The following is a 21073-nucleotide window of genomic DNA, read 5'->3' on the forward strand; positions in this document are numbered from 1 at the left end:
GAGGGATGCGGTTGCCTTGGTGATGGTAGTCACGTCCCGGGCCGTCTGGTTGTCCCTAGCAACCAGACATGATGTAAGGCGGGGATGAACTTGAACTTGGCGGGGCAGTGAGGAAGAGGAGGAAGAGGAGAGATTCATGAACGATGCACCTTTGGCGATCGATACCGGCCTATCAGAGATGGATTACACACACACACACACACATACACACACACACACACACACACACAACGACTTCAGAGATGAAAAGTGTCGTAAAGTCGCAGCTGGAAGCAGGAGAAAAGAGAAAACTGGCCCTGAACACAAAAAAACTGAGTGTCCGACTCAAACCTGGCAAACACCAGAGAAAAGTGGTTTAAAGTCCTGCCAGTGCCCCCTACAGGCAGCAGCGCTCATTACAAGCACCAGAGAAAACACCGTCCTGGTCTGAAATCGTACTCACGTGCACCGCCTGGATTTACGGAAAGGAAAATAAATCCTACATTCATCCTCAGGAGAGCAGGAATAACGCCAAAAGACAGTGAATCAAATGTTTTTTTTAAATTTTATTTAACATTTGTTTAAGCAGGCAGGTCAATTCAGAACCCGTTCTATTTATTTTAGCTGCTTTTATTTGTATTTGTATTTTTATAGGAGGTTTTATATGAAGCACAGATTGGATGCACTTTTAATTCTGTTGTACTTGTTACAATGACAGTACAGATATTCTATTCTAGTCTCGTTTACAATGATGACCTGGCCAGCAACACACAAAATATCACACAAAGTATTTAGTTTTACAAAGATATTTCATTCATTTATTTGGTTCATGCGTGTGCATTTCATCAGCAGACATTCAATAATCATCAGCTGAACAAACATGTACACACTCATGCTCAAAAAGGAGCAGGATGAGGAGAATCTGACATTTCCTGACCCCTTCTAAACAATCAGAGCCTTAATGGTTAACTCTACACAACTAGCTGTAAAATCCTACTGTATAAAGTCAGACAAACCAAACTAAATACATCCAAAGACAAAAGAAAATGAATACAAAACCAGGAGCAAAACTACATGTCCAGGAAGTACAAAACAAACAAAACAGGTAAATATATGACTGAAGAAATGATGCAAAACAAGTACAGTACCAGACCAAAAAAAGCTTCTAAGCATATAAATGCATAAAGACATGTTTACATGTCCTCCTGAGACCCAGCCATGCATTTTTGTCCACTGTACGGGACAAAAGTTTGACAGTTTTATGTAAAAAATGCTGTCCATTGGACATTCCATTAAAAAATAAATAAAAAATAATAATTTCAGAAATGTTTCCAATCAAGACAATTGTTTAATGAATAAAAGCTACAAATTTTCACTGTCCTGGATCTAAGGAGGATATCTACAGTCACAGAAAACATGATTGGACCATCCAAAGTCATCCAGACAGTGGTTCTGCAGTCCAGTCCTAACTCCTGTGTGCCCATTTTTGTCAGTACAACGACAAAATGGTTTTTATCAAGAAAACATGTTAAATGGATCGATGTCAGCTGTGAAATGAAACTACTATGAGCTGTTTGTGTTGGTATCATTATATTTGTCCAAACAAATGGACCTTTAGTTGGACCAGGCATTAAAATAAACAAAAAAAATGAAGAAAACAAGGGGTGGGCGAAGAATTTTTTTCCATAAATGAGGCTGAAAATGACATAAACAAGTGACAAAAGGCTGTAAAATATTGTGTCAGACATGGTAATAACATATTGTGGCTTCTTCTATGTTGCTTTTTTCTTCAATTTGTCGAAATCGCTGTGTCCAAAATGATTAATTCCCTTTAAAATTGTGTGTTTTTTGAGGAAATGCAAGTGGCCGTCCCAGTCCAAATAGCCCTGGTCAGATCCCTTTTTCACACGGTGACATTTTGGCTTGTCTCAGCAGTAAAAACACAGATGATCCTATACATTAATGATGGATCTGTTCCATTTAAGTGTCCCAGAAAGCCACGCCAGTGAGCCATCAAAATGCACACACCCTGGAAAAACCCTGCAACAGACGGAGTCCAACCACCGCCGATTAAACTGAATCTGTTCAACGAGTCCAAATATGTACGACAACAAAAGCTTCAGAGCTTTCGACAGGGTTCGGACGGGTGTTCGGAATACGTGAAAATGTGTGAATTTCAACATTGGGTTTTCAAGATCTGAAAAGTGCTTGGAATTACAGCCAAAGCTGCTTACAGAAAGGTGATAGATTTAAAAATTATAATAATTTAATGTCAAAAAAGAAAATTCCTAGGTGTTCTCAGGTCGACTCCAGGTCCTTTTTTATGTTTAGCTTTGTCTCGGTGCGAGTGGGTCTGAAAACACCAAGTGGTTTCCCTTTTGTTTTTTTGGGAAAAAAAATTTGCGTTCTTCTTTAATTTCTAAACTTTTTGCTGTTATGAAACATAATTATAGATGTTTACAGCATAATACAATGTGCATCAGTGTGATAGAAAAGTGGAAAAAATAATCAGGAGTATATGTATGTCTGAAAATTAGAAAATGACCCTTAAAGTGCCTGAAAAATGCTGGAATTTCACCTTGAAAAATGTGTGCGAACCCTGTTTAGAACCACCTGTGCGCTCTCACCGGTAGTGAAACCCAAGTAGTTCAGTTAAAATCCATATTTAAGTGTTTTCAAGTACGAGTACAAACCATAAAACTAAAGATGACAAAAGGTAAATCTGACATTAACCCATGGTGTCAGTTCACAGATTAATTTTTTCTCTTTATTTAACCATTCTTAAGTAATTTATAACCATTTATTATAATATTACCCTCTGTGTTTTGCATTGTTTTCAATGAAAATCAAGTATTTTCCAATATTTAATTCATTGATCATGTAGCTATTCATAAAAGCTCAGATTAAAGTTGAGGTTTATTATATCAGAAACAGAAAACTCAAGAAAATGTGACTTTTTCAACAACTATATCAATAACTGAACATAAAACAAAAAAGTGTCTCCACCCACTGTTATTTATTAAACTCCATGGGTTTTACATGTGAATCAATGTTTTAATTTTTATTTATTTTATTGTTTATTTTCTTCGTTTATTATTTTGTAAATTATTTTAATCGCTTTTGTTAATTTCATTTATTATTTTACTTTTTTGTTCATTTTGTTGCCCTTTTTAAATTTTTTGTCTTCAAATTACTTCAGTTTTTCTCCTACTTTGTTCACGTTATCTGTTATTTTGTTGATTCATTACTAATTTTCATTCATTTTATTCATTACTTTTGCTGTTTTTGTTCATTGTGTTGCTTATTTTATCCTTTTATTACTTTATTTTTGTACATGTTTTGCAAATTATTTTCACATCATTTATTATTTTTGAGTTTTGTTTGGTTTTTTATTTGTTTTTGTTCATTTTATCCACTGTCATTTATCAAATTCCATGGGTTTTACTGGTGAGTCAATGTCATATCTGATGACAAACTGCATTTTATACCAATTATGTTCATGTATTGATCGGATCAGCAGGTATTCAACAGTTCACATCAGTAGTTGTTTTGGTCTTTGTGGGTTAAACATCACATCACTGTCCAAAAAAAAATAAAAAAATAAAAAACAGAACCGGAGCCAAACCTTGTGGTTCTCGTGGCCAACAGATTTATTTAGTGGTTTCATGTCAGTACCGTGGTCATGCTTCAGAGGCTGAAGCTGAGTTAGAGGTCCTCGCTCCCTGGACGGTCCTCAGCAGATGATGTGAAGCACCGCCCATGTTTCAGCTCTGCGTGAAACAGCAGATGATGTGAAGCACCGCCCATGTTTCAGCTCCACATGAAACAGCAGATGATGTGAAGCACCGCCCATGTTTCAGCTCTGCGTGAAACAGCAGATGATGTGAAGCACCGCCCATGTTTCAGCTCCGCGTGAAACAGCAGATGATGTGAAGCACCGCCCATGTTTCAGCTCTGCGTGAAACAGCAGATGATGTGAAGCACCGCCCATGTTTCAGCTCCACATGAAACAGCAGATGATGTGAAGCACCGCCCATGTTTCAGCTCCGCGTGAAACAGCAGATGATGTGAAGCATCGCCCATGTTTCAGCTCCACATGAAACAGCAGATGATGTGAAGCACCGCCCATGTTTCAGCTCCGCATGAAACAGCAGATGATGTGAAGCACCGCCCATGTTTCAGCTCTGCGTGAAACAGCAGATGATGTGAAGCACCGCCCATGTTTCAGCTCCACATGAAACAGCAGATGATGTGAAGCACCGCCCATGTTTCAGCTCCACATGAAACAGCAGATGATGTGAAGCACCGCCCATGTTTCAGCTCTGCGTGAAACAGCAGATGATGTGAAGCACCGCCCATGTTTCAGCTCTGCGTGAAACAGCAGATGATGTGAAGCACCGCCCATGTTTCAGCTCCACATGAAACAGCAGATGATGTGAAGCACCGCCCATGTTTCAGCTCCGCGTGAAACAGCAGATGATGTGAAGCACCGCCCATGTTTCAGCTCCACATGAAACAGCAGATGATGTGAAGCACCGCCCATGTTTCAGCTCCGCGTGAAACAGCAGATGATGTGAAGCACCGCCCATGTTTCAGCTCTGCGTGAAACAGCAGATGATGTGAAGCACCGCCCATGTTTCAGCTCCACATGAAACAGCAGATGATGTGAAGCACCGCCCATGTTTCAGCTCCACATGAAACAGATGATGTGAAGCACCGCCCATGTTTCAGCTCCACATGAAACAGCAGATGATGTGAAGCACCGCCCATGTTTCAGCTCCGCGTGAAACAGCAGATGATGTGAAGCACCGCCCATGTTTCAGCTCCACATGAAACAGCAGATGATGTGAAGCACCGCCCATGTTTCAGCTCCGCGTGAAACAGCAGATGATGTGAAGCACCGCCCATGTTTCAGCTCTGCGTGAAACAGCAGATGATGTGAAGCACCGCCCATGTTTCAGCTCCACATGAAACAGCAGATGATGTGAAGCACCGCCCATGTTTCAGCTCCACATGAAACAGATGATGTGAAGCACCGCCCATGTTTCAGCTCCGCGTGAAACAGCAGATGATGTGAAGCACCGCCCATGTTTCAGCTCCGCGTGAAACAGCAGATGATGTGAAGCACCGCCCATGTTTCAGCTCCGCGTGAAACAGCAGATGATGTGAAGCACCGCCCATGTTTCAGCTCTGCGTGAAACAGCAGATGATGTGAAGCACCGCCCATGTTTCAGCTCCACATGAAACAGCAGATGATGTGAAGCACCGCCCATGTTTCAGCTCCACATGAAACAGCAGATGATGTGAAGCACCGCCCATGTTTCAGCTGTGTAGAGGAGCAGCTGCAGAGGTGACGGATGACAGGAGCGACCTTCATACAGAAGCTTAGAGCAGCTTCAGCTTCAGCCAGGCTCGGTGTTGGCTGTGTAGTGTGTGATCAGCAGGTTCTGACTCAACATGTGGTACAACGCTGGGGGTTGGGCGGCTACGTTAGCAATTGGTAACATTTAGCATTAGCATATGAGCTAATTGTAACTTTAGCCATATTAGCACAAAACTTGTTCAGAAACAGTTGGATTTTTTTTTTTTTTTTTTTACTTTATTTATAGAACATTTTGAACATTTTATACAGAGTGATACACAGTATTAAAAAACAGAATAAACATCGATTGTCACACCTGAATGTATAAAGAAAAACATTTCAACTAAAAAAAGGAGGTATACACACAAACATATAAATTAAAAATAAAAATTATTAAATAAAATACATAGTAAAAAGTAAAGAAACATTGGATCTTTTGGGGGAAATTGCTGCCGTATTTATTATTTATTTCAGTCTGAAGAACAAACACAGTCCACAGATCCATCCAGTTCATAGAGCCAAAAAAACACTCCATGGGAATTAATTTATAGTACAAACTTCACTAATGAAATTATTCATTTGTACAGTCAGACTTAACAGGGGTAGGCTGAATCTTTATGCTTATTTTGCCTCCCCTTTAAATATTATCTTACAGCACGTTTTCAGCTTTGACAAACATAACATTCACACACCAACACTGAAAGCAACACACACTATCAGAACGCAAAAATAAATATTAAATGTCACATAAGAGTGAGAGTTACAGTTCATATATCTATAGTCATGGACAGAAATAGAGTTTTCCTGCTACATTTAGTTTCTAGCCCTATATTCACACCACATGGAAAATATAGTGACATATGTTATTTATTTGGGAAGGTTTTATATTTGATAAAAGTCAAACAAATGCATTTCACTTCCACCTTTTTTTCCACTTTCCATCAGCTGTTCCAGTGTCGGGGTTCAGCACTGCCCCCCTTTATGTCTGAGTTTGGACCAGAGTTAATAAATCTGTAACTAAACTGGAACAGAAAAAAACAATAGTGTGTTTTCATGTTTTGAACGACCGCTGTCACTGAAAATTACACATTGACCCTTTAATGTATCATTTGAAAGTGATGTCACCTTCATGTCCAGTCCATTTGTAGAAGCTGTCAAACTGAATTCAAGACATTTTGATGGAAAACATGTAGGTTTTAGTATTTTATAACTTGTAAAACTGTTTAAGGACCTGTATGAACTTTTCAGAATCACACTGTGTGTCTTTAATTCAACTTTCATCCCAGGTTTTTGGATTAAACTCTCGATAAACTTTATTCAAACCTTCTCTTTAAACTCTTTATAAATTGTCTTCATCTTGACTTCCTGATCTGGACCCGAGCATCTTCGGACATCCAGGCATTTCAGCTGTTATTAATACCTGTGTTTCTCTTCACAGTGGTACCTGGGATAAGGACTTCAGAGGCCCCGCCCCCTCGACCTACCTGTCCGACAGATCGCTGCAGCCCCCTCCTCCAACTCCGACCTTTTTGACGCCAGCTGCAACAGTGAGCCCCATCTCGTCCTGCCCTATCACGCCACGCCGATACAGCCCCACCCACTTCCCTTTCTCTACGTCTGACCCCTGACCCCCCCCCCCCCCCCCCCCCCCCCAAATCGCCAATTACAGACTCAACAACAGCATCAGCATGGCTACAGCGGATCAAACGAACGCCACCCCGCCCTCTGTAAACTCTACACCCCCCTGTAGACATATGGTGCATATGTCCATATATAGTGCCAGACCCTGACCCCCCCCCCCCCCTCCCCCCCACCTCACCAAAAAACCAAACCAGTCTGAGGAGTTCAAGGGGGTACTGAGCCTTCGGAGACTGAATCACAGGGCTTCCCTTCCCATCATCCTTTGCAGCATCCAGTGGACGTGCAGCAGTTTAACCTCCACTTCGCCCACTGATCATTTGGGGTCGTCTTTTTCACAGCTGGGGGTGGGGGTGGGGGTGGGGGGTGTTACCTGGCTCGGATACCACCAGCTAATACCTCTGACCTGCCCCCCTCAAACCGCCTCCTAGGACGGACTCCAGGCCCCGCCTCCTGGTCGCCGAGGACGACAGGGGTCTTTCCACGGACATGGACCAGTGCTTAATGGAAAGTCCCGACCGAGGGAGGCGTAAACACACGCCTGCCTGTTTCTTAATAATACCATGAACTACACATGGAGGGGGGGGGGGGGGGGTTTGTCGATGCAAAGTGTTGATGCTGGTGGATCCAGGCTCGTTTATCTGGGAGGCTTTGGCTTCATGGCTCATTGATTTTTCTCTCTTAGCCGTCATTTCAGCCGGTCCCGCCCCCCCCCCCTCCCCCTTTGCCCCTTCCTCCTATTCCATCCACCAGTCAGTGAGTCAGGCTGAAGTTACAGCATCCGAAGGGTGGGCAGAAAACTCGGGTGTCCAAAACCCACGGCAGGCAGACAGGACAGGACAGAGAAGCGTGACTCAAACTTTACCAGTGGAATATTGATCATGAGGAAAGTGCAATTTTGTTGGCTAGCTGTTGGATAGTTAAATATCTTTGTAAGATAGCTCGATGAACCAGTTGTCGAAAAGTATATATAAATATATATTTTTCTTCCTAGTCCAGTCACACCTCTGGGACTCTAAAATATTGGGGTACAAAAGACAACCACACAGCGTTGAACTAGAAACCACAGCCTTGTGAGAAATCCGGGGAGCTGTATTCACTGTTTATTATTATTTGTCGTTTACTCATCTTGTAAATTTGTTAGCATGATAGAATCCCTTTAAGAAATATCAGTTCAAACAATCAATTTTTTAAAGTTCGCAGTTTGTGATTTTTATTTGAAAGAACAAAAAACAAAAACAAAAAAAAGGTAACTTATTTTAATGAGCACATCGTTTTACTTAAAAAGAAAAAGCAATTAGAATTTCTCATAAGGCAAAAATCAGGAGTGAAATGAGTGAATATAGCTTCAAGTCATCATATTTACTCCGGTTTCTTTTGGCAAGATAATCTTTACAGGGCGTAGCTCCATAATGAGGAGCCGCCCTCTGATTGGCTGAGTCTCCTAGAGGCCCCGCCCAATCAAACGCACTTAATCCTGCAGTCGGCCAATGGGCCACAAGTGTTTAATCAGGGGGTGTGATTTAGTGATGCAGAGGCAGAGCAGAGGGTAACTCTCTGGAAGCTTTCGTCCACAAATAGAAGAGACAAACCGAGCGCTTCACATGCAACTCACCGTTTGATCCAACTGCATTTTTTGTTTTCCTTTCCTATACTATATATATAAATATATATACACACATGCACACACACACTCTTACGACCATCCAGCGTCGAAGAAAAGTGAATTTAAGTGAAAAAGTTACAAAAAAAGAACAAAAAAAACTTCTGCATGTTCTAGTGTTAGTGACAGATTTTTCCATAGATGACGTAGTTAGTGAGATAAAGACACTCTATTGTAAACCCCACATCAGGCGCTTGGCAGCAGCCGTCTGTTCGTTTCGGCCCCGTCGAGGCCTTTTCTATCGCTCTCCTTCACAAACAACCAGCTCTCTTCGCTTCTCCACATCTCTCCATTATTTGGATTTCTTCCTCTATCCCTCCTTCCTTTTTTCCCTCAACAGCAAATCAAGCAAATCAGTTCTCTGTTCCGAGATGGGTTTTTTTATTATTATTATTATTTTATTTGATCAGATTGCACGAATACTATCGTTCCTCATCAATGTGCCTTGAGCTGCGGTCCAGTCCTGAGGTTGCACATCTGGTGTGGAGTCTTCATCGTCGTCTAAGGTTTTCTTATTTTCCTCCACACCGCCCGTTTTGAAGGAAGCTGGAGCGAATAAGCGTTAAAGCTGAGGAGGAACGCTGCGATTTCCAAACTCTCAGTATTAGGAGGTCTGAAGGCGGCGCCGTGACGCGTCCTGTCGCCTGCAGCGCAGACTTCCAGGTGAATCTACACCAGCTACAACCAGGTCAACCGCCTCCACATCCACGCTAACAGATGGAAACGCAGCGGAAAATCCAGTGAAATGAGCACATTTGATTTTATATTCAACTATGACGATAAAAAAATGGAGGATTAAACTTTCAGCTTCTACAACAGAACCGCAAATTTAAACACATGACCTTCATATTTAACAGAAAAAAAACAGATTAGATGGATAACAGAACGTCTGTACAGTTCAGAAGCTCAAACATAAATCAAATGAACTGTTGTCGCTAGTTTTCTAGGTTCAGTTAGCTTTGTGTATTGAAGTTTCTTTTAATGTAACAGTTTATTTTAACAGATAAAAGAGCATGGATTTCATTTGGTAATACATTAAACTACTAAAACTGTTAAGCTGCATTCAAATATTTCAGAAAAAAACTTAAGTATTTATCATAATTAAATCTGTTGACAATCAGTAAGCTAACGGCTAAAGTTTAGCTGCTAAACTGACTATTCCTCATTGAGCTAATGGTTAGTGTTAGCAGTTATTTGTCTGTTTCATTAGCTAACAGCCTCATTTCTCAGCTGTAACACTGAAATTCCATTTAATTTCTTCCAGTATTTGTCTAAAATACACATTTAGCTCCTGTCACAGTTGAGTTAAATGGCTCTTAAGTTTAGCTTGTAGACAGACTGTTCCTCATTGATTGGAGATGAAGTTTGGTAACTGAAAGCTTTTCGTCAGGTAAGCTAACTGTTTTTGGCTAATAGATGATTTAAACGGTTAAATGTGTGTGTTTGTGTTTTCTTATAAGCTACTTCTGTTAGCGCCTGTAAACCAGAATGATAACAGCTGGAACAGAGTGGTTCTGGTTAGCTAAGTCCAGTTTAGCGGCTAAATTAGCAAATGGTAACATTTAGCATTAGCAAATGAGCTAATTGTAACTTTAGCCATATTAGCACAAAACCTGTTCAGAAACATTTGGATCTTTAGGGGGAAATAAAAGACTTTTCCTGCTACGTATAGTTTCTAACCACAGGTGACCTAGGTTATTAATTTAGGAAGGTTTTATATTTGATAAAACTTTTTAAAAAATGAAGGATTTCACAAATTTTCATAAAACTTACAAGTTTAGAGCAAAATTGTCAAACTCATTTTAGTTCAGGTTCCACATTCAGATTGTGCCCAGTTTGACCTGAAGTGGACCGCACCAGGAAAATAGGAGAATAATGACTTAATAAATTATGAAAACTCACATTTTTTTCCAAAAAAAAGTGTAATTACAGTATGGAAAACATTATCCTTTTACCAAAAAAGGAATAACCCGAACATCCATGAACAACCTAAAATTTCTTCAGAAAAATAAGTGCAATATTGATTAGATTCGATTCAGTTACAGACTTTATTGATCCCACAATGAGGAAAGTATATGATCAAGGCAGCAACAGAACGAAGTGTAAGAAAAAAAAGTGCAGCATACAGACAGTAAAACTAATAATATTTATGTCTCAGTTTATCATTTACGTGTTCATTAAAGTTTACAGATCACAGTGGATCTACAAATCCACAAATGTTTAAAAACAGGGTCTGGAGCTGAAAACGACGGCTTTTAACGTGTTCAGACTCAATGACAGCCGCCACTGTCCGTGGCAGACCCTTATTTTATTCTCTTATAAATAATCCCATATGTTTGACACCCCCGGTTTAGAGTCATGTGACGTCAGCGCTGTCACTCAAAGGGTGTCCTCCAGTACTGGTGGGTTTCCTCCAGTACTGGTGGGTTTCCTCCAGTACTGGTGGGTGTCCTTCAGTACTGGTGGGTTTCCTCCAGTACTGGTGGGTTTCCTTCAGTACTGGTGGGTTTCCTCCAGTACTGGTGGGTGTCCTTCAGTACTGGTGGGTTTCCTCCAGTACTGGTGGGTTTCCTTCACTACTGGTGGGTTTCCTCCAGTACTGGTGGGTGTCCTTCAGTACTGGTGGGTTTCCTTCAGTACTGGTGGGTTTCCTCCAGTACTGGTGGGTGTCCTTCAGTACTGGTGGGTGTCCTTCAGTACTGGTGGGTGTCCTTCAGTACTGGTGGGTGTCCTTCAGTACTGGTGGGTTTCCTCCAGTACTGGTGGGTTTCCTCCAGTACTGGTGGGTGTCCTTCAGTACTGGTGGGTTTCCTTCACTACTGGTGGGTTTCCTCCAGTACTGGTGGGTGTCCTTCAGTACTGGTGGGTTTCCTCCAGTACTGGTGGGTTTCCTTCAGTACTGGTGGGTTTCCTTCACTACTGGTGGGTTTCCTCCAGTACTGGTGGGTGTCCTTCAGTACTGGTGGGTTTCCTTCACTACTGGTGGGTTTCCTTCAGTACTGGTGGGTTTCCTCCAGTACTGGTGGGTGTCCTTCAGTACTGGTGGGTTTCCTTCAGTACTGGTGGGTTTCCTTCACTACTGGTGGGTTTCCTTCACTACTGGTGGGTTTCCTTCACTACTGGTGGGTTTCCTCCAGTACTGGTGGGTGTCCTTCAGTACTGGTGGGTGTCCTTCAGTACTGGTGGGTTTCCTTCAGTACTGGTGGGTGTCCTTCAGTACTGGTGGGTTTCCTCCAGTACTGGTGGGTGTCCTTCAGTACTGGTGGGTTTCCTCCAGTACTGGTGGGTTTCCTCCAGTACTGGTGGGTTTCCTTCAGTACTGGTGGGTTTCCTCCAGTACTGGTGGGTTTCCTCCAGTACTGGTGGGTGTCCTTCAGTACTGGTGGGTTTCCTCCAGTACTGGTGGGTGTCCTTCAGTACTGGTGGGTTTCCTCCAGTACTGGTGGGTTTCCTCCAGTACTGGTGGGTGTCCTTCAGTACTGGTGGGTGTCCTTCAGTACTGGTGGGTTTCCTCCAGTACTGGTGGGTTTCCTTCAGTACTGGTGGGTTTCCTTCAGTACTGGTGGGTGTCCTTCAGTACTGGTGGGTGTCTGGTGCTCCTTTCACTGGTTTTCGTGCTGTGGGTTTGTGGACGGAGCAGACGGGGCTCAAAGCTGCACATCCTGGAGCTGAGTTGCTTCGAAAACCTCCCAGCGTTCACTCAAACACGTGTTCCTTTACGTCTTCCTGTTTTAAGTTCTTTCTTTTGTTCCCATGAATGAAAAATGAGGACATAAAATATGCAATACCTGCTTGCACTCACAAAGACTTTTTTTTAATTGTTTTTTTTTTTTTTTTTTTAAGTTTGGTTGTTCTTTGTCTTTACTTTCAACCAAAGTTTGCGTTAGCGTCACCAGCGCCGCTCGGTGGTCGAACCCCAAAAGGACGGCGACACCAGCCAAGCTGAGCCGCCATTTCTGGGGAGATTCTTTCTTTCTTTCTTTCTTTCTTTCTTTCTTTTTTCTTTCCTGTTTTATATTTTACCAGACGGCCGCAATATGACATTCGGGTCTTTCTTTCTTTCTTAATTTGTTTTTATTTTGAATTCTTCGGTCACAAGCAAGCCTTAAACAAGTCCAACTTCTCCTCCATCGCGCAGAAAACAGTTTCTCGACACAAAACGTCCATCTTTTATCCACGCCCCGCCCTGCTCGGCAGAGGTTCCGGTGAATAAATCGTTTTTTGGTTGTTTTTTTTTCTGTGTTGAGTCCGTCTTTAACGTGACCGCGACGTGACGCCGTCAGCTGTGATGGTTCAGTAGTTCCACTTGTGTGGGTTGTGTGTTTCCTCTTAGTGTGTTTGTTTTGTCTCTGTTCTTGCCTACCCTTTAGCCATGAGTTGGGCATTACTTCCTTAATTATCTGCACTAAATATGAAACAAATGACAATAGTGAAAAGGTATGAAATAAAAAAAAAAAATACAGCTTCCAGGGCTTAAAAAGAGCGAAGGGAATAAAAAAAAATTGCACGGACATTTTTAAAGTGTCACAAAAACTTTGTGAAACAGCCTAGCATCTAATCAGCGACTTTTGGCTGTGTGTGTGTAAGATAATGACAAAATTGCACCCTTTTTAAAGAAAGAAAAAAAAGAAAAAGACTATAAAAGCAATAGTTTGGGCAGTGTGTTTTTTTGTGTTTGTGTTGTGTGTGTACTTTAGTTTTGGTACAGCAGCGAAGAGACGCAGAGGACAGTTGGGTCTTATTGGACGGGAGGGCAGAGCAGACTGGGAGACGTGTTTGTATGTTGTATAGTTTTATTAATTACACTGATTTTAAAGCTGCCCTATTTTATAATGCAGGACTTTTGTAACATTGATTAAATGAGGAAAAACTAGTGTTGTGAATTTTCTGATTGTTTGTATCGAGGCCACATTACTAGAACTGGTTTGGTTTGTTTTCTGGGAACTGGATTTAAGTTGAAAACTTTCCTGTTTCCTTATTCTCTTTATTTTTTTTCCTTATTTGCTTTTTTTTTTTCCCTTTTTTGTATGTATTTAAGGACATTTCCTCTGTTGATGGTTAAGCAAATTCCTGTACTTAAAAAGTATAGGGCGCTGTGGTGATACGACCATTGTAAATGGATGTTACAGTATGCTGTATGTTTTGAAGGTTATTTGTTGCATCAGTGTTGATGAAGCTAAATTTAGGTAATTCTGAGGAAAACTGATACGAAAAACAAGCGTTTTTTTATGCATTTTAAAATTTAGTTTTAGGCAGGAGACAATGACATAGCCAGCCAAAGGATGCCCCTACTATAAATGCATCTAGGCATCTTTTTTTGTGTTCACCATTCCATGCAGGAAAATAAACAGCTTGATTATGCAACATGATTCTTTTTCTTTTCCATCTGTTTCTTTCTCCACTGGAGTTCACCTCCTCCTCCTCCTTCTGCTTCTCCTCCTCCTACTCCCCCCTAAACCCCCCCAGCCTGGAGGTCCGCTCTGGTCTCCGTCCATCCAAACATCCACTGCTGCTCATCTCAGCATCGCATACATGCAGCAGATAATCGGCCGAGGAACAGGACGAGTCCCAGGATGAAGGACGGCTGCAGCCTCATCACACTTTCCGCTCGTTTACTCCCAGTTTTACGGCTTTTGTCGCACGTGGACACGCGTTGAATCACCCCAGGCAGGATCCGGTTAACGTCCTGCTCGTTGTGTTCGGGTGAATAGAGGCTCAGTGGACGTCCACACCGGAGGCGGTCCTTCATAGTCCAGTTAAAGTTCAGAGGATCGCCTAAAGTCCTGCCACTTTACTTTCAACATGCTTTCTACTCTGCTTTAAGAACAGTCAGTTGAACCCTGTTTGGTTTCACTGGTCTCTGCAGAGTCCCTCAGTCTGTCTGGTTCCACTCCTCAATTATACCTTACATTAATGAACTTTTGGAATTACTGAGTCAAATTTAGAAAAGCTGGGCTGAATGTAGAAACCCAAGAAAATTCTCCACAAATCATCCATGAGTCAGTGTCTTTAGCCTGTCATAGTTTTATAAATTAACCCCAAAGAAGTTCTTTTCAGATTCAGCTGAAATCCCAAAGTCTCAAAATACCAAATATGTAAGAAAATGCGTGAGAACACACAACATTTTGGCCTTCGATCATGTGAAACACATGACTTCGTTTATGTTGGTGTCAGATTTAACTTTCTCTGATTTGCATTTTATTGTAAATCATAAAGAAATCGTCGTTCATACATTTTAATAAATATCAACATGTAGACATAGAATAAAATATGAAAATGTTACGACAAACAAAAAAAATTCCAACAGAATGAAAGAGAAAGTTTTTCTCACATTAAAAAAAAAAAGAAAAATTCAGAAAAACTTAATTTTGTAGGAAGATTTTTTACAAAATGTTAATGCACATTAATGAACATTTCAGTCACAACTGACAATAATTCGCAGCCAAGTTTATTTCTTTTCTTCCAGTTGGGTTGATATTTAGTCCAAAATTCTCAAAAGTTGATGATTTCTTAATCAGTCAAACCTACAGTTATTCAGTTTTTATTTCCTTCTACTTTTATTTTATAATAATAATAATAATAATAATTATTATTATTATTATTATTAATGTTGCGCTCCAGATTCAACATTAACGCGTTTTCGTCGTCAGAATCAGGTCAAATGAGCGCCACCTGTGATGACCCTGCAGTCGGACCCTCTGAGGTGAAGGTGGTGTTGGTTTTAGAGCCGTGGACGGGCCCGGTGGGGGGTGGGGGGGTGGGGGGGGGTCGACCTCCTCTTCCTCCTCTTCCTCATGACGAACGAACAACACTCGAAGCAGATCCGAGGCTGAGACGCTGCATCCGACCAGCGGAACCCGCACACGCACCAGCAGGGACATGTGACCACACGCCCCCACTGAGCTCCGCCCCTGAGCTCCTCACAGCCCCGCCCCTCCCCGCCCACAAGTAAACTGATCCAAAGCTTGTCCGACCAGCTGAGCGACCCGGACTCTGAGACTGTCCTGAACGCCCCCACCCCCCCTTCCTCCCGTCATCCTCCTCCTCCTTTGCCCCTCCCACTCCCCCCTCCCACCCGCTCCTCTCGCTACGAGTTGATTTTCGGATTTCCACTTCTTTGCGTCTGAGGAATTCTGCCGCTCCATCAGGAAACAGGGTTGAATGAAGGCGGGGCTTTTCGCCTTTGTTGTTGTCTTCACGTTCGTCCAAATTCTCCTGGGCAGAGATTAAAAAAAAAACAAAACGACCCGATCCATCCGCCCGCCGGGCCGCTGTGCGAGTCTGCGGTTTGAGGGGGTGGGAAAATGTGAACGGCTCGGCGTGAAGAGGGGCAGAATTCTTCAGGCTTAGACCAGGGTATTTTTAATCCACCCAAGACGATTCAATCCCTTCAGAGACCTGAGTATGTGAAACATCGCAACGCTGAACCCAACTCAGAACAGTCGTACACGGAAGCGGCCTCAGTGACGCCTGAACCCTCCTCCTGCAGCTTTTATCGCAGCAAACGCACGATGACTTCCAACGGTAGAAGGTAAAACTGTCAGAATGGGTCGAATGGATCCTTCAGCTTCGACTTTAACCCTCAAAGACCGAAACGTCGAGTAAAGTTTAAAAACTATTGAACCGATAATCGGAGCCGTAAACTTAAAAAAGTGCAGTTTCTCAGTTTTTTTTAGCAGTAAATCTCAAGAAAAACCATCTTCCTTCACAACAAATTACAACAATCGAAGGTCAGTTAATCGTACATTTAGCTGAGAACAGTTGCGTCTACTTTCCAAACATTAAACGTCTTTTTGCTCTAATAGTTTTTTTGCGACACATTTAAGGTTCGAAGTAACGCAATTAAACCGATGGTGTTTTATTTGTGTTTAATCCACAAATAAAACACTAAAACTAGACGACGTTTCTGTTCAGATGACATCTCATCTGTGTATTTTGATCGGAGTTTTCCTCTGTTATCAGTTCCACCTTAAGGCCACGCCCACACTTGTACGTTTTAGTTTTAAATACATACATTTGCTCCATTTTTTCCAACATCTGTTTTTATTATAATGCGAACTGACAAAAGCCCAGACTTTGGGAAACAGAACAGCTGTTACTGAAACGAGGACGATGAATTAGACGATTCTGTTCCTGTTTAATTCTGTATTTCATCCTGATCGTACACAGAGGAACAGGTATTTGACATATTTGCGATTTTTTCCAGGTCCAGATGATCGGCGTTTCAGGTTCACTTCGCTCATATGGACAGATGTGGTGTCTCTACAAAAACGTTACTTTAAAACGAAAACCTATTTCTGTTCGTGGATCTGTGGCCTTAAGCTTTGGTTTGGTGTCGATGGAAAAATTTAAAAGAGTGTTTGAGGTTAAAGACGATTAAAAAACAGTTGTATTATTTATTTTATTGTGACATTACTATATTCATAGTCTTTATTCTGTAGTCTTTTACGAGTTCAAGTTACATTTGAGCCTCGTTTTCAGCTGATGTTCAGGTTTTTTAGCCACAAGATAAACACTGAAACTGGAGGATGTTCCCTTTGGAAATGATTCAAACATGGACATTTTGGATCAATCATCACTAATCCTCCTTAAATTCAAGGAACTTTGGCCAAAACCATAAATGTTAATATGAAGTTTTAAAACAGGGGTGTCAAAGTCATTTTAGTTCAGTTTTCACATAATAGTCAAATAATTTAGAAATAATAACGACTCCAAGTTTGTCTCTTTGTTCTAGTGCAACAAAGTGAAATTACAGGAAAATATCTACATTTAACAAAAACTATGAATAACTGAACTACAATGAACACTTGGAAATTTCTTAAGGAAAAATAAGTGCAATTTTAGCGATATTCTGCCGCATCTTTTTATTTACGCATGTGTATTCTAAAACAGATTTACAGAAGGACGAAACATTTAAGAACAAACACCTGGAACTGAAAAGTACACCATTGAACTGTATGAGCAAAGTCATCCTGTGGGCGGGACTACACCCTGTGGTGGGCGGGACTAGAGCCTTTGGTGGGCGGGACTAGAGCCTTTGGTGGGCGGGACTACACCCTTTGGTGGGCGGGACTACACCCTGTGGTGGGCGGGACTAGAGCCTTTGGTGGGCGGCCTTTGTCCCACAGTCCGTATGTTTGACACCTCTGCTTTCAAAGTTCATCCTTTGTCGTCATGGCGAACGTTTGCGTGGGTTTGAGGCTCACAGACCCGTCGGCGGTCCGAACGTGACCCTAAAACGGTCCTGAAACCAGGGGGTTAAAGTGCAGCCAACGCCGCCCTCTTTTTCTGTTTCGGTCCAAAATTGCGAGCGAGAGCGAAGCAGGAGGAAGACGTTGGTGGCAGCGAGCGGAGGAAATGAGTATAAATGGCATCACTTTAGAGCAATGAAGGAAAGTCATTGGCTGAGGAGGCGGGTCCACTGAGGCTGCTCTGTAGCGCTCAGCTGTAATCTATTACACTGTCACTGCTCCTTTGCAAAGATCTTTATTTGTCCTGTTGCAAAAGCATTCCATGGTGCTAAGTGTGAAGTGAAGGCGAAGGGAGCGCAGCTGGAGAAGGTGACGGTGTGTCTGCTTCCTGCCGGCGTGTGCGAGCGCAGCAGTGGAATCTGCATGAGAACTATGCACTGACTACAAACAACCACGTGCACGCGCAGACGCTCACGTGCGCGCGCCTGCCCACGTGCACGTGGACTTTGGAATCTACTCGGTGAAATTTCAGCCTCTGCCTTCTTTTACGATCAGTCCTTCTTGTTTCCAGATCCCAGCTTCAATAAAGGACTGAAAGAAAAATCCTGAAAAAGAAATGAAAATAAAAACAAACCAGCATATTACACGATATATTCAAAAGATCAAATGTAGTGCCTGTGAAACCTGTATTATACTGCTCCTCTGAACCCTGAATACAGTACCTGTTTGTAACTGACATTTCTGAACACCAGTAGCCTTTGCTGTCTGTCAGGCCCTCTGATTATAGCTAACCTACGATAACCACACCATATAAGTGCATGCTCCCATAAGCGCATATAAGCTGTTACCACGGCGACGAAGGAGAAAAAAACAACAAAAACCAGAAAGTTCTGTTACTGTTTTCTCTTCTTTTTCTGACCCCTCCCTCTATGCCTCAAACTGGGTCACCTCCTCATCCTTCATCTGCACCTCCTCATCCTTCATCTGCACCTCCTCATCCTTCATCTGCACCTCCTCATATCAGACCCTTCGGGACTCTGTCATCCAGACATGAAAACTCCTCCTCTTCCTCCTCTTTCCTCCTCCTCCTCCTCCTTTTTTCTACTTTTTTCTACTCTTGTGTCACTCTCTTGTCATTGGTCTGATCTGATGGCTGTTTCCATGGTGACTGCCTCGGGCGTTTGGTGGACGGCTGCAGGGAGTGGGGGGGCGGGGGGGGGCGGGGGGGGGCGGGGTTTCAATCCAACAATCTCCTCATACTTTTACCATCAATGATCAACTCCAGCCTCCTCCTCCTCCTCCTCCTCCTCCTCCTCCTCCTCCTCCTCCTCCTCCTCCTCCTCCTCCTCCTCCTCTCCTCTCTCTCTTCCTCCTCCTCCTCTTCCTCCTCCTCCTCTTCCTCCTCCTCCTCCTCCTCCCTCCTCTTCCTCCTCCTCCTCCTCCTCATCTTCCTCCTCCTCTTCTTCTCCTCCTCCTCTTCCTCCTCCTCATCTTCCTCCTCCTCCTCCTTCCTCCTCCTCTCTTCCCCTCTCCTCTCCTCCTCCTCCTCCTCCTTTTCCTCCTCCTCCTCTTCCTCCTCCTCTTCTTCTTCCTCCTCTTCTTCCCCTCTTCCTCCTCCTCCTCCTCTTCCTCTTCCTCTTCCTCCTCTTCCTCCTCTTCCTCTTCTTCCTCCTCTTCTTCCCCCTCTTCCTCCTCCTCCTCCTCTTCCTCTTCCTCTTCCTCCTCCTCTTCTTCCCCCTCTTCCTCCTCCTCCTCCTCTTCTTCTTCCTCCTCTTCTTCCCCCTCTTCCTCCTCCTCCTCCTCTTCCTCTTCCTCCTCTTCCTCCTCTTCCTCTTCTTCCTCCTCTTCTTCCCCCTCTTCCTCCTCCTCCTCCTCTTCCTCTTCCTCTTCCTCCTCTTCCTCCTCTTCCTCTTCTTCCTCCTCTTCTTCCCCTCTTCCTCCTCCTCCTCCTCTTCCTCTTCCTCCTCTTCCTCCTCCTCTTCTTCCCCCTCTTCCTCCTCCTCCTCCTCTTCCTCTTCCTCTTCCTCTTCCTCCTCTTCCTCCTCTTCCTCTCTTCCTCCTCTTTCTTCCCCCTCTTCCTCCTCCTCCTCCTCGTCCTCTTCCTCTTCCCTCTCCTCTTCTTCCCCCCTTCCTTCCTCATCCTTCCTCTTCTTCCTCCTCTTCTTCCCCTCTTCCTCCTCCTCCTCCTCGTTCCTCTTCCTCTTCCTCCTCCTCTTATTTCCCCCCTCTTCTCTCCGCCTCCTCCTCTTCTTCTTCCCCTCTTCCTCCTCCTCCTCCCCTCTTCCGCCTTCCTCTTCCTCCTCTTCCTCCTCCTCTCCTCTTCCTCCTCTCCTCCTCTTCCTCCTTCTTCCCCCTCTTCCTCCTCCTCCTCCTCTTCCTCCTCTCCTCCTCTTCTCCCCCTCTTCCTCCTCCTCCTCCTCTTCCTCTTCCTCTTCCTCCTCTTCCTCCTCTTCCTCTTCTTCCTCCTCTTCTTCCCCCTCTTCCTCTCCTCCTCCTCTTCCTCCTCCTCTTCTTCCTCCTCTTCTTCCCCCTCTTCCTCCTCCTCCTCCTCTTCCTCTTCCTCTTCTCCTCTTCCTCCTCTTCCTCTTCTTCCTCCTCTTCTTCCCCCTCTTCCTCTCCTCCTCCTCCTCTTCCTCCTCCTCTTCTTCTTCCTCCTCTTCTTCCCCCTCTTCCTCTCCTCCTCCTCTCCTCCTCTTCCTCTCTCTCTTCCTCTTCCTCTTCTTCCTCCTCTTCCTCTCCTCCTCCTCCTCCTTTTCCTCTTCCTCCTCTTCCTCCTCCTCTTCTTCTTCCTCCTCTTCTTCCCCCTCTTCCTCTCCTCCTCCTCTTCCTCTTCCTCTTCCTCTTCCTCCTCCTCTTCTTCCCCTCTTCCTCCTCCGCTTCCTCTTCCTCCTCTTCCTCCTCTTCCTCCTCTTCCTCTTCTTCCTCCTCTTCTTCCCCCTCTTCCTCTCCTCCTCCTCCTCTTCCTCCTCCTCCTTCCTCCTCCTCTTCCTCCTCTTCCTCTCTCTCTTCCTCCTCCTTCTCCCCCTCATCTTCCTCCTCCTCTTCTTCCTCCTCCTCCTCTTCCTCCTCCTCTTCCTCCTCTTCTCTTCTTCCCCCGTCCTCTCCCCCTCCTCCTCCTCCTTTCCTCTTCCTCCCTCCTCTCCTCCGCCTCCTTCCTCCTCTTTTCCCTCTTCTACCTCCTCCTCTCCTCCTCTTCTTCTGCCTCCTTTTCCTCCTCCTCCCTCCTCCTCTTCCTCCTCC

At 43.6% G+C, this 21073-nt stretch overlaps 1 protein-coding gene across 2 annotated transcripts in view; it reads left to right on the forward strand.

Annotated features, from left to right (window-relative positions):
• nfia (nuclear factor I/A) overlaps positions 1–6919 on the forward strand; it is a 460723-nt gene extending 453804 nt beyond the window's left edge. For both annotated transcript variants that reach the window (XM_030131808.1, XM_030131809.1), the window contains exon 10: positions 6780–6919. In XM_030131808.1, the coding sequence (XP_029987668.1) occupies positions 6780–6794 (15 nt within the window). In that variant the 3' untranslated portion in view covers positions 6795–6919. The remainder of the gene's footprint in view (positions 1–6779) is intronic.
• The last annotated feature ends 14154 nt before the right edge of the window (positions 6920–21073 follow it).

The sequence above is a fragment of the Sphaeramia orbicularis genome, chromosome 4 (assembly GCF_902148855.1).
Source record: "Sphaeramia orbicularis chromosome 4, fSphaOr1.1, whole genome shotgun sequence".
Lineage (NCBI taxonomy): Eukaryota > Metazoa > Chordata > Actinopteri > Kurtiformes > Apogonidae > Sphaeramia > Sphaeramia orbicularis.